Source organism: Monodon monoceros, unplaced genomic scaffold, assembly GCF_005190385.1.
Source record: "Monodon monoceros isolate NGI ecotype Baffin Bay Population unplaced genomic scaffold, NGI_Narwhal_1 Super_Scaffold_21, whole genome shotgun sequence".
Classification (NCBI taxonomy): domain Eukaryota; kingdom Metazoa; phylum Chordata; class Mammalia; order Artiodactyla; family Monodontidae; genus Monodon; species Monodon monoceros.
In genome coordinates this window covers 52,281,843-52,298,274 of record NW_021703778.1, presented here as the reverse complement: position 1 = coordinate 52,298,274, position 16,432 = coordinate 52,281,843, and the positions used below count along the sequence as shown (strand labels likewise).

General features: G+C 44.8%; 1 protein-coding gene across 3 annotated transcripts in view; it reads left to right on the top strand.

Annotated features, from left to right (window-relative positions):
* Positions 1-5,295: 5,295 nt before the first annotated feature.
* Positions 5,296-16,432, top strand: part of GABRA5 (gamma-aminobutyric acid type A receptor alpha5 subunit) — a 102,842-nt gene continuing 91,705 nt past the window's right edge. The window contains exons 1-3 of one of the 3 annotated variants that reach the window (XM_029238185.1): positions 5,296-5,440; positions 7,050-7,109; positions 7,484-7,643. In XM_029238185.1, coding sequence (XP_029094018.1) covers positions 7,558-7,643 — 86 coding nt within the window. In that variant the 5' untranslated portion in view covers positions 5,296-5,440; positions 7,050-7,109; positions 7,484-7,557. Of the gene's footprint in view, positions 5,441-5,462; positions 5,729-7,049; positions 7,110-7,483; positions 7,644-16,432 lie in introns of those variants that run through there. The other 2 variants (XM_029238186.1, XM_029238187.1) reach the window with 2 other exon arrangements.

Genomic DNA, 16,432 nt, shown 5'->3' with positions numbered 1-16,432 from the left:
TTTAACAACCTCGGCTTTTTACTTTCTAGCTCCCAAGAATTACAGTTTTTGACTTTATATTTTACATTCTTTTATTTTGTGTATCCCTTAACTACTTATGCAAATATAGCTGATTTTACTACTTTCGTCTCTTAACCATCCTATTAGTTTTGTACATGGCTGATTTACTACCTTTACTGTATATTTGCCTTTACCAATGAACTTTTTCCTTTTGTAACTTTCATGTTTTTAGTTGTGACTTTTTTTTGCTTAGAGAAGTCTCTTTAACATTTCTTGTAAAGTTGGATTGATGGTGTGGAACTCTTTTAGTTTTTGCTTCTTTGTAAAACTTTTGATTTTTCCATTAAATCTGAATGAAAGACTTGCCAAGTAGAGTATTCTTGGTTGTAGGTTTTTCCCTTTCGTCATTTGAAATAGGTCGTGCTATTTCTTCTGGCCTGCAGAGTTTCTGCTGAAAAGCCAGCTGATAGCCTTATGGGAGTTCCCTTGTATGTAACCTGTTGCTTTTCCCTTGCTACTTTTAATATTTTCTCTTTATCTTTCATTTTTGCCATTTGATTTACAATGTGTCTTAGTGTTTTCTTCTTTGGGTTGATCCTGTTTGGGACTCTACGTTTCCTGGACTTGGATGTGTCTTTCTTTTCCCGAGTTAGGGAAGCTTTCAGATGTTATGCCTTCATATATGTTCTCTGCCTCTCTCTCTCTCTCTTCTCCTTCTGGGACCCCTATAATGTGAATATTAGTATACTTCATGTTTTCTCAGAAGTCTCTTAAACTGTCCTCATTTCTTTTTTTTTTTTTTTCTTGTTTCTGTTCAGTTTCAGTGATTTACACTTTCTCACTCTGTTCACCCATTCTTCTCTAAGCTCTTTGGTCATCTTTATAATCATTACCTTGAATATTTCATTAGGTAGACTGCCTCTCTCCACTTCACTTAGTTCTAGGGTTTTATCTTATTCCTTCATTTGAAACATATTCCTCTGTTGCCTCATTTTGCCTAATTTGATGTTTTTATTTTTATGTCTCTGGTAGGTTGGTTATGTTTCCTGACCTTTGATAAGTGGTTTTTTGTAGGAGACATAACTATGCATCCCAGCAACACACTCCCCTCTGATTACCAGTGTTATATGCTCTAGGGTTGTCCCCTATGAGGGTTGTGTGGGTCCTTCTGTTGTGGCAGGCTGACAACTGTGGGCAGTTTGGTAAGCATGGCTGGCCCTACGTCCAGTTGGTTGCCAGGCCCTGCCTTGTGCAGAGGCTGCCAGCTGCTGGTTGGTGAGGCTGGGTCATGGGGTGGCCGTCTGTGGAACCCTGGGGAGTCCTGGGGCTGGCGCTGGCTCAGTTGTGGGCAGAGCCAGGTTCTGGGGTGGGTGGTTGCAGGGCTGGGGTTCCTGGATCTAGTGTCATCCTGCTGGTGGGTGTGGCCAGTTCTTGGCATGGCCGGCTGTGGGTTCTGGGGTGTCCCAAAGCTGGTGCTGAACTGATGGTGAGTGGGGCTATGGCCCAGTGGGTCCTGGGGCTGTTACAAGCCTGCTGATATGTTGGCTGTGTCCTGACAAGACAGGGGGCAGGGCTGCAGTGGTCTTGGGGCTGGTGTCCAACCACTGGTATGTAGGTTCAGGGTCAAGGAGATCCTGGGGTTGGTGTCCACCGACCAGTGTGTGAAGCTGGGTCCTGGGGCTATGCTGGCTCACTGGCAGATAGAACATAGTACTGGGGTCTCTGACTTCAGGGCCCAGGTGTTCCAGAGCTGGCGTTAGGCTTCTTGTGGGTGGGGCCAGCTGTGGGGTATGCATTGCCCCAAAGCTTGTGTCAGCTCTCTGGTAAGAGTGGCCAGATCCTGGGGTGGCTGATTGAGGGGTCCAAGGTGTTGGCCTGTGTTGGCCTGCTGGTTGGCAGGACTGGGGCCCAATGAGCTCTGGGGCTGGCGCCAGCTTCCTGGTGTATTACTAGGCTCTGACAAGCCAGGGGTAGGGCTCTGGTGATTTCAGAACTGCTTTCTCCCTGCTAGTGGGTGGGTGGGGCCCAGGGGGCTCTGTGGCTAGTGCTTGCCGCCTGGTAGGTGAAGCTAGGTCCCAAGGTTTCTGGCTGTAGAGCCCTGGGGTTCCCAGTTCTGGTGCCTACACACTGGTGTGTGGAGCAGTGTCCTGGGCCTTCTGGTGGACAAGGCCATGTCCAGGAATGGCTGGGGGCTTAGTGGATGTTAAGACAGCCTGTAACTGGTGGGTGGAGCTGTATCCCCACCCAGCTAGTTGCTGGGCCTGAGGCGTCCCAGTACTGGTGCCTACAGGCTGGTGGGTGGGGGCAGGGCAGTGTCCCAAGGGTAAAAAGCTAAAGGGAGGCTTCCAAATGGCACTTGGCTGCATCAGTGTCCACATGGTAGAGCAGCTCCCCAAAATAGCTGCCACCAGTGTCTATGTCCCTAGAGTGAGCTGCAGTTGCCTCCTGCCTCTCCAGGAGACTCCAAAATTAGTGGGTGCTTCTGTGAATTGAGCTTTTATCACTTAATGTGCCCTGTACTTTCCTACCTTTGTTCCTGCTCTTTCTTTTACCTTTTCTGATATCTTCTGTACAAATTCTTTTTCAGAGTCCAAATCAACTGCCACCTTTTCCTAGGAATCTTCCTTCTTCTTCCAGTCAGAACTGACATTTCTGTTTCCTTAACAACCAAGACCCTCTTGTTTCTGTTCTGTCAAAGCACTAATAAATCCACTTTGAGTACATGTGAATCTATGAAGTTATGATTTCATTAATGAAAAGACTCAAACATTTATTAAACTCCCATCCATCAAAGGCTGGTCCTGCAATATTCATTCATGCTTTTAGCCTAGGTTTGCCTCTTCCCAACACTTTTTCTGTATACAGCTGCTACGGGGAATCTGTTCTGGAACATGCACCTCCCCCACCAACAAAACTATTCAATGACTCCTTGCCTGCAGAGGAAGTTAACTGCTTGGTGCCACATTTCTTGTCTTCTGGCACCTGTCTCATCTTACCTGTTGCTATCTTTACCCTGTACTTGAATTTTCCTAAACAAAAAATTACATACAGTTCCATGAACATGCCTTAGTTTACACAGGTGGACTCTCAGCTTAGAACACCCTCCATTCAACTTCTCACCAAGCTCTTCTTCTTCATGGAGACACTGTTTTCTCGTTTAGCCATCTCTACTCCACCTACCCCGACAAACACAGCCTCCCTGTGCTGTCTCTGCTCTGGATGGGGTAGAAAGTGTCCACCCATCTCCCAGCTTCCCCAAGTTCAGCTATTTTAGGCTCTCACACTGGAAACTATTATGGAGACTGGTCCAACCCTAAGGTTATGTGGAACTGTGGTGCCCTCTACTGCTTTCCAGAACTATAACTACTTTGCTTTCTGTCATTCAATACAAGGGAAATGCTAAAGGAACAAATGGGAATTCAGCTGATAGACCATTATTTTTCAGGGCAAACATTGAATTCCATATTAAAACAAACATTATGAAATGGTAATATATAGTCTTCTAAAATGTGAATTTCTATAAGGTTATGATATGCCTTATTATTTCACTATCCTTTCAGGTCCATCTGACCTAAGACTCTGCTATATGTTCATAAATATGGAGAGACTGGGTTACCATTTCATCTCAGGGAGAAGGTAAATATTTAAGCCACATGCTTAAATACAATTTTAAAGATTAGCTCTTAGTAAACATAGTTCCGTATGTTCAATAATATGTACTGAAATTAAACTAATAGGAAAAACATGGAAATTTAAAAAATAATTCATCAAAAGAACATAAATTCTCCTACAGTTGATTTCATTGATTAAAATAATATTGTTAAAAATTAGTATCTGTAATTCTTACTAATCCAAAATAATCCCTGGTTTATCTACATTTTTGCAAAAATTACTGAATGACTTTGGTAATCTCTAAAGCTTTAGATTCACTAATTATTTGAACTCTTTGATTTGCCTTATCCTGGGAAAAGAGTAGCTGTCACTGGTATCTCCAAACCTAGAATTCTAACACTTAGTAGGGTAAATTATATTGATTCTGATTGTTTTTAATTTAATGATTTTGACTGTCAATGAACTTTATCTTAGTGATATGACTTTTGAGAAATTATAAAATAAAGAAATGCCTGTGTTCAATTTATTCATTTTAGAATCAGAAAAGCCTTTCAAATGAGCATCTTACCTAATTTATATTTCATAAAGAACCACTAGAATCTGAGTTATTTAATACTGTGACTAACTGTATATTCAGAATAACACTTCCTTATATTTGCAACATTTATGTATTTTTATGTCCTGTTCCTTAAATATATTTACAAGTTGTTGTTTTTGGAAAATCTTAGCGTTTTGGAAAGTGCAAAAGTGCCGGCAGTTAGCTTAGATTTGGAATACATGGCATTAAACATAACTGAAGAACAGAGTGACTTCACACACTGAAAGATTAAAGATATTTTCTGGGGGAGAGTTAGAAATTTGCCTTTCTCACAATTATTCTGTTAAAAATGATTGTAAACAACTCAGTGTCACAAAAGATGTGGAAATAATAGTACACTGCCCATTATGCTCTTGCTGGTTTTACTTTAAATCTTGAACATCTCCCCCTGGGTGTTCTCATAGCCAAGAGGCAGCCGCCTCCTGAGAAAACCAGATGCTGCCATCTTAAAACCAGGACTGTGCTTGCTTTTGCACCCCTTTTCCGCCCAGGCATCATTAGTGCCAGCCTCACCTCTTGGAGTGGGCACACTGCGGCAGAGACAGACACGATCCCAATAATGAAATCTCACACGTGCGTGGGTGCAGGAGGCAGTGCCCTGCACCAGTGTCCGCGCCCCAGACCCGTTCTCAGGTCTGCAGACCCCAGGGTCCCTTGCTACTGACAAGGCGGCTTCTTGTCCAGAAAGGGAACTTCCTAAAACGCCCAAATGTATACTGCAATTAGGTAAGTGTTTAATTCTAATTAATCCAATTTTACTCTGACTTTCCTTCCCGTAGCGATGAATTACAGATTTTAAAAAGTAGCCTCACAAGCTAGCTTCTTTCTAAAGCGAGGAGCAGATGCGGACACAGAGGCCTGCGTGGAGAACTGCGGGAAGACTGAGGCCAGGCCAGTAAGGTGCTCAGGGCTGGCCGTGAAACAGGAAAGCTCTCAGAGAAACGGCCTCCGGCGGCTGCCTGCTGACACGCCCTTTGCATCTCAGCTCTGAAAAGAGGGACCGGTGCTTATTACAAGAAGCATCGATATTCTCCCGCAGGCTACCAAGAAACTTCATCGGAAATATGGCCTATCCCAAACCTGGCCCAGCCGCGGGCCCGGAGCCCTCCCCCTCCGCTGAGCCGGCCCGAGGCGAGGGCGCATTTGGTGAGAGTCTGGCGGCCTCTACCGGAGCGCCTCTGCAGAGGAACGTTCCCCAAAGCCGGAGACGACATGTGGCGCTCGGGCGAGGTGAGAGCGAGCGCGCGAGTGCACTGGGGACGCGGGGGGGTGGGGGGGCGGAATCTCTGCAGCAGGGCAGAGCGCGGCCTCGGTCGCGGAGCGGAGCCGCAGGGTGGCGGCGGGAGCGCGGGGGGCACCGGAGCCTTTCGGCCCGGGAGGACTGGGGAAGTTCGCGCTGGCGGCATGGGGCGGTGACGCCGCACTGGCCTTCCGCTCTTGCCAGCCGGCTGAGAGCAGGCGGAGGAGGAGGAGGATGCATACTCGCCGACGGCTTGCCTTCCCGGGCCGGCGCGCAGGGTAAGCCCGGGCGCGCGGGACCGGGGAAGTGGGGTAAGAAGCTGCGGGCGAGGTCGAGAGGACGGGCGGCCCCGGCTCGGTCCGCACCCCTATCCTCGGGGCTGCCTGGCTTGGGAAGGCAGGTGGAGACAGGCGGGGAGCCATGCGCGGCCGGGAGCGCAAACTTTCCCCCGGCGACTGCGGAGGCATAGACAGCGCGGGAGGTCAGGGGGGTCCAGGGCGGCGCAGCCCCGCGGGACGGGGCACCAGGGTTCAGTGCCCACGGGCTCGCTGGTAGGAATTGGGGCGTGGGGAATCCGCCGCCGTCACTGGAGCCGACGGGCGAGATCGCCCATCCGGAGGTCCCCGTCGGCCCCAGGCCTTCGAGGCGCGCAGCGTCCAGGAGCTTCCTGCAGGGTGGGCGCCGGCTCGGCGGCGGGGGTCGCGGGCGGGTCGCGCCGGCTGCTCGGGACGGGGGACACCAAGCCGGCACTGCACCGCGCGCTCCTCTCCGAGAAAGAAAGCGCCGCCCGGCAGGACGCTCCGCTCGGACCCCGGGCAGGAGCCGGGCAGGTCTGCTGGGGCCAGAAGCTAACCGGGGAGGGTCGGCGAGCGTTTGGCGCTGGGCGCGCCGCTGCGGACTGGGCAGGAGGCCGACCCTGCCGAGCCGCGGGCACCAAGCCGGCGGAGGCTTAGCCTCCGCAGTGCCGTCCCCGCGCCCACCAGCTCCCGCGAGCCCCCGCGGCGGTCCCGGTACCGTGGGAGCGCAGCCTCTCTTTGGGGGTCCCGGCTCCGGGCTGAGGGCAGCAGGAGGCGCCGCCCCGGTTTCCCGCATGCAGCGCCGCCTGCTCGCCGCCGGGACTCTGGCCCGGGTTTGGCGACAAGCCCCAGGACGCGCCCAGGAGACCCCCGCCCTGCCTTTCTGCACTCGAGGGCCTTGGATTCTGAGGTGGAAGTACCTGTTGTGTGTTTCCCTTTTCCGGAGTTGGCCTGGGGTCGCCTCGGGAAAATGTTTCTTTTGAACACGCAGTGCTCCTATAGGATGTGCATCTATTTGCGTTATGCGCATATTGAGAAGTATATGCCTTCGCTAAGGTTAGTTGCAGAGCCCAGGGATTGTGCCTGCTTGGATTTCAAATGCATTAATTAGGGCCCAGCACAGAGCCCAGAGCCAAGAGACTTTCCCAAATGCAGTGATTATTAAGTTCTTCAGTCATGGGGACAGATTGCTCAGAAAGTGGCAACCCTCCCTTATAAGCAGTTCTTATATTTTCATGATCTTGTAGAAGACCTGTTTCTTAAATGTGCCTTTTCCCCCCTCTTTTCACATACTTTCTCTCAGCACCTTGCAGAACAAGGAGTAGCTTGCTGACTTTGAACGCGTGGCAAATATTTCAGAAAGGTAAAAGTATTCCACTTGTGGATTTGACAGATGCAAAATACAGTTAGATAACTTCAGGCATTGAATCTAATAATAGGACTAATGGGTCATTTGATAACATGGTAAAAATAAAACAAAGTATTTGAGGCATGGGAAAAAATTAATTAGGGGAATGATTTTGCACCTTGAGTAAAAGTGAAAATTAAGCCTACTGTAATTTCTTTTTATGCCCCAATAAAAAGGCCAGTGAACACAGATAACTCCTGATGTGGAGCCGTGCTGCACAAGCACAGCCAGGCTCCTTTCTTTCTGAACTGTGTGTGTTAGCAGTGTGATTTGATTCCAGGAACTGCGTCACAGAAACATTCATGTTTATATATTTTTCCCCCTTTCAGCTTCAAGATCAAGGTTGAGAAAGGAACAGTTATTCTTCCAAATTCATCTGCTTCAGCTATTATTCTTATTGGGAATGGACAATGGAATGTTCTCTAGCTTTATCATGATCAAAAACCTCCTTCTGTTTTGTATTTCCATGAACTTAGCCGGTCACTTTGGGTAAGTTATCATCTATGCTTTGATTTTACGATTTTCGGGGCACAAGTGCCTTTCAGAAACTTTGCTGAGCAGTATATTAGCAAACCCGCGCTGGCCACCTTTGCAGTCCCACACCCTTGAACTTGTTGTAAATAAATAAAAGAGTCCTTGCCCTACCCCACACTTTATTCCTGAGCAAGGCACTTGGAATAAAGACACTTTATTACTTTATTCCAAGTGTGGGGTCTCTGAAGTGAGTCAGAGAAAAGAGGCAGATTACGTTTTCAAAAGTGGAAGAAGATGGTTTCAGAGTCGGCTGTGTTTCCTCCCACTCAGGTTAAAGCACGATTCAGAAGTTGACCTGCATAAAGGACATTTATTGCTTGTTAGACAAGGCAATGATCAGCATTCTGGTTGCCCTCCTTGGTGCCATTATGCAAAGGAATTTGCCTTTAAATCCAGGCCCACACTAGGCGGCACTGACAAGGACTTGCAGTGGTCCTGGCTTGAGCCATAGGCCTTGAACTGTGGCCATCTGAATGCAGAGGCAGATACCAGAAACTACATGTGCCTGAAGATCTGCAGGACACCCAGGCATTTGACGTTATCAATTCCTTTCCTCTTCTTCCCCAAACTGTTCTGGCTGATCAAAAGGATTGTCACTTGAAGTTGGTGGAGTATAATTAAGAAGTTAAATTTTAGGACAAAAGTCGCCAAGCACCCCTTCTGTGAAAATCAGCTGTGGAGGTTGCACTTGTGTGAAACATGGAGGGATCTTCAGGACACAGTGAATCTGCAACAGATCCCTACTAGTTGGCAGGAAGGAGGACCCTTCCAAGTCCATGACCTTCTCTCTTTGTCCTCTGGACATTTTCTGTTCTTTTGACATTCCCAGGTGTGTACAGAGGACGAAACAGAGAGAGAGAGAGAGGCTTGTGACCATCCCCAGGTGTGTGGCTGTTACATGACGGCAGTGGGGCTGTGTACCAGGTCCGTCAGGGACTAGTCCAGCCCTCAGCACCGTGAGGAATGTGCACATTAACCATGCCTGTAGGACATGCCTCTTAGCCATTCAGGGTATTCCCTTGGGAAAGAGCATTAGTTGTTATTCTTGCCTTGATGCTTGTCTTGAGTGGTTATTTCCCTACCTGTGCCTTTGGTTTCCTTATCTATTCAGTGAATGTCTTCCTTTCCATGTCTTCCTCTCCCTGCTGCTAAACCTTATAGGATTTAACCATGATGTTCCTACATATATCTGCATGAGAAGTGTGTTTAGAAGTGAAATCATACACAATATTTAAATTTCCAAGTTAATACATTAGGTAGTTAATTTGCTTACTATATATATCGCATATATTTAGCAGTATTTCAGAGGTAAGAAATAGGCTAGGATTGAGAGCATGTATTTTTTCCTAAGATTTTGGTCAGATATATTTTTGTGAATCTGCATTCTGTAGTCACGAAGGTATTATACTATGGTGGATGAAAGTCTGAAATATGAAGGAATGTGCATACCGAGTTTAGCCATTAGAAGCAGCTATACTTTATTTCTTATTTAATTTGATGGCTTTCTGAGGTCATCTTCAAAACAGAGATATATCTGTTAGTTTCTGGAAGCTAATACAGAGCAAGTGGTAGAATACCCCTCAATCTCCCTAGAGAATTAGCTGTTGGAGAAGTTTTGAATCTGTTAGATATAAGGTCAATAGTCCATCCCAAAACGATACCTACCGACTGCAGAAAATGCGTGAGACACAGAATAGTATGTGAAAAAGAAAAACATCCTTAATTCCACCACACAGAAACAATCATCCTTCATATTTTGGTGTGTTTTCTTCCCCTTGCTTCTATGCCTAGCTTTATACAGTTGGGATCATACGGTGCCTTCAGTTTTGTGTTTTTGTGCTTTCTTCATGCCAATACTTTGTTACTACAAACTCTTTGAAATGTATGATTTAAAATGGATGAATATTATTACAGTGCATAAATGCTTCATCATAGGCTACTTCCCTAATTTGGGGTGTTTACATTGTTTCCGATTGTGCTGTTATTGCATTTTCCTACAGTGAACATATTTGGCTTACAATTGTTTTAAGTATTTGAGATCATTTCTATTAGAAGATCTTCCTGTAAGTGGGATTTTACGTCAGCTCCCCTGAGTACTTTTAGCTCTTGGTCCTACATGTCAAGTTGCTTCTGAGGACCAGGAACTGCAGCAAAGCAGGAAGCCCAGCAGGGTGTGGTTTTCAACAGAAGACATCTTGACATCTGGGGGCACAAGTTCCTATTTATTTCCCTTCTTATACAAGGCTCCTTTCACTTGCTTATTACTATAAATGAACTTAAGAATAATTTTGTCAAATTGCAAAGAAAGTTTCAGAACACTTACTTGGCTTAAAATCTTGACAAAATAATAGCTATCGCAATATGGAGTGCCTATTTGTTATGTTGTCTGTTTTAGATAAACCCTAGGAGGAGCCTTATGAGCTAAGCATCATTAGCCCTGTCTTATGGTCGGGAAGGCAAGAGTAAAGGATGGCTAACTGGGGAAGTTCGCCAAGCCGGTCATGCTGGAGTTCCGTCCTCAGCCCTCCTCAGAGTGAACCTGCCTGGTGGTCCCCTCTTGATTTCACGTGGTTTGCAGGGAAGGTCTAAGTCAGACTGATCTATAGAGGAAGGAGACGTAATTTTGAAAGGTATTCTCTGCATTGGAGTAGAGAGAGTTTTCTGTTCTGAAATTACAGGAAAAAAAGTGTTTGGGTAAGCTCTGTTATTTCCCACAAAGAAAGAGTTTATGTGATTTGGTTCTAAAGAAAGGTGAACGGGGAAGCATGTAAGGCCTTAATTTGAACATTGTGGGACAAGAGAAATGCTGATGCCTGTAAATACATAAAGGAAACCAGACAACTTGTGGAGGGTTAGGAGGGTGACAGGAAACCAGTCAGGGAGCAGAAGGAAAGAGGCAAGTACACGTGTGCTTTTGTGCAGTACAAAGTTATACCCAGTATTTGTGAAAAGCATGTGGATTTGGCAATCAGGAAATTTATAAATGTGATAAGTAAAATGTATTTTACTGTGATTACATAAGATAATGTGAAATTGTTTTGAAAATATATGAGTCTCATTTCTTCTCCTTCTTCTCCCTTTTATTTTCTAAATTTGATCAGAGCCACCAGTAGCTCATTTTCAGTAGCCTTTGTAATTCTTCTGTTAGTTTTAAGTTATATAACAGAGCATGAGTCAAGTGTATAACAGAACAGAGGCCTATTTGACTGTCAGCCTTATGCAATGTCACGTTTAGAGACATGGTTTAATTTGAGGCATTATAATTATTTTAATGAGACCAGTAATCAAATGTACATGGTAAAAAAAAAAAACTAGCACAGAAACAATAACAATGTCTGAATCAATGTAATGTCAAAATACATAATATTAAATTTAATCTGGAATTAGTTTACCATCATTTGAAAAATCACACTTTATCAGACTTGATTGACCAGTGATAATTGTAAGATAAATTTGAGGATTATCAACTCAATGATAAGGTAAAATCTGATTCCATTCATTTAATAGTATTAAATATTTTTTAGAGGTTTATCTATTGGAAAATTAAAAATGCTTTAGAATTTTATCACATGGGAACTACAATTCAAATAGACTTTGGAAAACAGTATTTTATAATTGGCAATTATAGGCAGATTCTTGTAGAAGTAGCTTAAGAACAGGAACAGATAAGTTTCTTCTTTATCTGTCTACACAGGTGTGCTAACCAGGACCTTTGGTTTCATGAAGAGTGCTTTTTCATACATGTTCTCAAGGACAGTTCTCTTCTTTTAACTAGAGCAGAAAGTATACTCTCTCTGAGTCATTTAAGTACTCACAATGTCTTTTTAAATGGCAAGTTCTCTCTTGTGAATCCCCAGATGGCAAGTTCTTCTTGCCTGTAGCTGCTGGTTCACAAGACCCAGGAAAAAAGTCATCGTAACAATTGTAAAAACACAGAGAAGTGCTGTGAAGCAGTTAGGACACACACAGGTGAGGGGGCGTCTAAGTGGAGATGGCCAGAGATCTCACATATAGTAAACATTTTAGGTAACTAAGATCCTGCTACAGAGTAATGCCCAATATTTTTTAAGGCACCAAAAGAAAATACTTCCAAATTACACACTTTGTAGAAGAAACTCTTAGCAGGTTTATCATGCCAACAGGCAGTGAGCTAAGACAAAGCTTAGAAGGACAGTCAGCCAGAGTCGACCCAGCCAGCCCTGTCTGGCCATCAGCTCCAAGATGAGTCACTGGCTTGGTTCAAGGGGATAAGGAGAATGTGGGCTTTTGGATTTTTATAAAGGTGCAATTGCATAACATGCATATTTTAATTGGTGTGAAATTTCAAAGGAAAATATTAGAATCAAAAGTAGTAAAATCTTATCATAGAACTATGGTGGCAGCAAAAATAATTATCAGTGTTTACATGAGTATTTCTCCTTCATTTCCAGAATGCATTTTCAAAAAAATGTACTGTTTAATTTTCACAAAACCCTCACTTTTTAGGTGAAAAGAGCTCAGGTGATAGAACACAGAGAAACATGTCTAAGTTTCATCATTGGAAAGTAGAAAAATCAGGATCCATCTCTAGGCTCAGGGCCTGGGCTAGCACCCTCCATGCAGGACCTTTTCCAGAATGTCTGGATATTTAAGGTGCAACGAAAAGGGGTAGAATGGGGGAAAATCTATACTTTGAAATGTCCTAACCTAGAACTCAAATAACACTGCTCTAAAGATAGTTGGTTTATCGTAGCCTGAATAAGATCAAATACAAAATATGTACTATGAAATATAATGTTATAGAGAGGGAACCATATTATAGGAAAATTAAGATATACTATGAAACTGGCTTTAGCAGTTCATTGAAAATTCTGTTTTATTTGTATTTATTTAACAATTTATTTCAAGGTCAAAAGGCAAACCTAAAAATAAATGAAACCCAGGACAAGTTCATTTTCAGTTTTAACAACAACAGATAAAATTGGGCCATAACTCTGTAATCAATTTGGTTCCTATTTCAGGGATGTAGGTGTCATTTTGACAGAGGACAGTGAAGCTTCTCTGTGTGGCAGCAGAATTACTAAGCCTGCCTGCAGCTCAGTTTCCTAATCTCCAGGTGGAGTTAATAATGGATCCTATGTCACAGGGTTGATGCGAAGTATAAATTGCTGAATGAGTGCTAAATGCTGAAACATGGCCAGGTAGGAAGGGAGTGCTAAGTCCAGGCTAGCTATCCTGGGTGTTATGACCAGGAGACCCTGAGGTTTACCAGACCCATGGGGTGGGCACGGCAAAGTCATGTCAGCAGAGTCTCCCTTGCCATGTGAGGGAGCACATTCACAGTCACAGGTTCTGGGAATCAGCATGTGGGCATCCTGCAGTATGGTGCCCTGTGGCTGCATCAGTGTTTATTGTGTCCTTCCTACGTGCCAGACAGTGTTCTAGGTGCTGAGACTCTGTGGTGGGCAGGGTAGAGCATGCCTTCCAGGAGGACTCCTTCAAGTGTGCAGTAAACACACACTTATCAGTTGGGTCACAAGGATTGCTGAGAAGAGTGATCAGAGTAAGAGGTAGTGAGTGTGCTGGAGAGAAGTGCTCAAGCAGATGTCTAAAGAAAGTGAGCATGTGAGCAGTGCCCTTCATGGAGATGATTGGACAGGTGAGAGAAGCAGCAGATACAGGATGATGAGGAAGCAGTGTGAGGAAAGGGAAGGTTGGTGGGAGGCAGGACCAGAGAAGCAGTTGGGAGGGTCAGATCATGAAGGACCTTGTAGGCCACGCTAGGTAGTATCAGGACGAGCAGTTGGCTGTTGAAGAGTGAAATATGAGCCCATTGAGATGTGACCGTAAAATGACAAACGTTAAAGCTGACTCTGGCTGCTGAGTGGAGAATACACTAAGAGTCTAAGGTGGGCAGGCTTAGTAAAGGAGGGACCAGGGAGGAAGTTAAGAGGCAAATGCAACGACCCAGGGGAGGGGCATTTCGGTCAGCAGGGTCTGTTGATGGGCTGATGTGAACGTGAAAGAAGAGGAGTCAGGGATGATCTCCCCAGTGCTTGACCTGAAAACATGATGGGTTCAATTGGCTGTTGTTGAGCTGGTGGGGACAGTAGGAGAAGAAGCTGTAGAGAATCATGAGTGCAGTCTTGGACCTGTGAGATGCTTAGTAGATATCAAAATGGCCAGGCAGGCCATTGGACATACAGGTCCGGAGTCAGAGAGAAAGAGGTTGGGGATGGAGACATGAACTTGAGAGAGACATTTAAAGCCATTAGATTGAATAAGATCAATCAGACATTGAGTGTAGACTGAAAAAGGGTCCCTGGACAGCCCTGGAACACACCAGGGTTTAAGGTCAGGAAGGTAAGAAGCGGGCAAGCAAGACTGAGGAGAAGAGGCCAGTGAAGATAAGAAGAAGAAAGAGAGTCATGTCCTGCGCCTGAGTGGAGAAGTGTTGTAAGAAGGGGACGTGGTCAGCTGAGGGCTGAGACTGGACCTTTGGGTTTGGCAGTGTGGAGGAGCAGCCAGAAGAGAGCTTTCACTGGGAGGCAGTTGGGCAAAGCCCGAGTGGAGTGGGGCAAGAGAAGGGCAGAGAGACAGCAGAGACCTTTGAGCAGAAAACTCCAGTGAGTTTTGATGAGAAGAGAGACTAAGGATGGAACAATAGCTGGGATGGGATATAGGGTGAATGAAAGACTTTTTAAAGACCTGATGTAATTACTGATAGGAATGGTTGGGGGGAGGGAGACCCGTGTGTGATAAGCACCAGTATGATTCATGTGCTTTATAATCATATATGTGGGGCACCCAGTGTGGCTGGGGGGAGGGAAGGGGCTGAGTCTAGAAAAGTGGGCAGAGTCAGATGAAGGAGGTGTGGCCTGCAAGACCAGGACCTGGGTTGCACCTTGCAGGTGGTAGGATTCTGAACCAGGCTGCAATGGTTGGGGACAGGAGTGGAGCGTCTACATGGAGTGTGGCAGACAGGGGTAGTGTGGACTTAAGCACTGTCTAGGGAGCTGACAGGCAGGACCAGGGGCACCTTTGACAGGGACACCATCTAAGAGTTCTGGCATAATGTTTTATGGCCATGACTTTATCCACATAAAGCACACATGTCAATCCATGTTTTCCACCATAAGAGGGAACAACTCTTATTTGGAAACTTGGGGTTGACTTTCATGTCTGGCTATATCCACCATGTTTTTTTTTTTTTTTAATTTTACATATTTTTTAACATGGTTAGCTAAAGTGGCGTGCAATGGAAATTTGAAGAAAACATCACAAAACCATGCCATTTAGAGGTACTTATTTAGTGAGCTTAAAGTAGCAAGCAAATAAACTGAAGATACATTTATCAGAAGTAATTAAATACTGAAGAAAAAATGCAGAAAGAAATGCAATTCAAGAAAACAGATAAGCTGCTGCTTAAAAGCAATTCTGTTCCAGTCCCAAAGTAAGTTCACATTAAAGCTGGTCTGCAGATGCAATTACCTATCCTATTTTATGGAAATCAAAAAATGGCTGTCAGCATAAGCAGAGATAACATCACAAGAAATGTGTCACACATTGCCATCAATAGCACCATTTGTGGTATGGGACAAAAGATTTTTCTTCCACAGAAATGATGACATAGCTTGAACTTGAACTTGAACTTGAACCCTTTACTGAAATAAGGAGACCTCATCAGGCATCACTTGGTAAAATGAAGCACGTTTAAAGATGGACTCTACCTCATAGTATTATTATTACTAGTAGAGATTGTAATACTGATAGAAAAGATACGTTGGAGTAAAATTTCCTCAAAAAGAAAAAGACTCTTAGATTTGACTACCAGTACAACCCTTTGCTCACTCCTCTTTCAGAGTAATGCATGGATTCTACTGCAGGTTTCACCCTGTGTTCGTAACTGATTTTGGAGACAGTTCTCTTGGGATCCCTGCCCTGCTGTATTCAGACTCCTCCCTCCCCATTCCTCCCCGACTCCCCGTCAGAAACCCTGCTGATGGCCTCATCCATCCTGCCTCTACCCCCTGCCATCACCTGAGCAATGGGTCTCTACGCCTTCAGTCTTTCCTCTTCTAAGTCCATCATCCCCAAGGTGCCCGGGGGCCACAAGGAAAGAAAATGTCCCTGTTAAGATGTTCTGAGTTTCCCACCACCTTCAGGCTAGATCCTAGAGGTGGAGCTTTTCACATGAATACGCCATGATTTGAGCCACACACGTGGCTCTTCTCACCAGAGTTCAACGTACCCTCTGCAAATATCAGTATTTCTTTTCTTTTTTAAAATTTTTATTGGAGTATAGTTGATTTACAATGTTGTGTTAGTTTTTGCTGTACAACAAAGTGAATCAGTTATAAATATACATATATCCACTCTTTTAGATTCTTTTCTCATATAGTTCATTACTATAATGAGTAGTATTAGTATACTCATTAGTAATGAGTAGTAGTATACTCATTACTATAATGAGAGTATTGAGTAGAGTTCCCTGTTCTATACAGTAGGTCCTTATTGGTTATCTGTTTTATATATAATAATGTGTATATGTCAATACCAATCTCCCAATTTTTAGTGCCACTGCTCACAACCCCTTCCTTTAGCTTGAGACCTGATCTTCATGCTTGAAAGCTTAGGTCTGCTTTCCTCTCCTCTGACCCCATACAAAGCTTGATCCCTCCCCTTTGGGTACATAGAATGCCCTGCATATTGCAAAGATTCCTGCACCAACCATGTTCTACAGAAATTCTCTGGGAACATGGCCT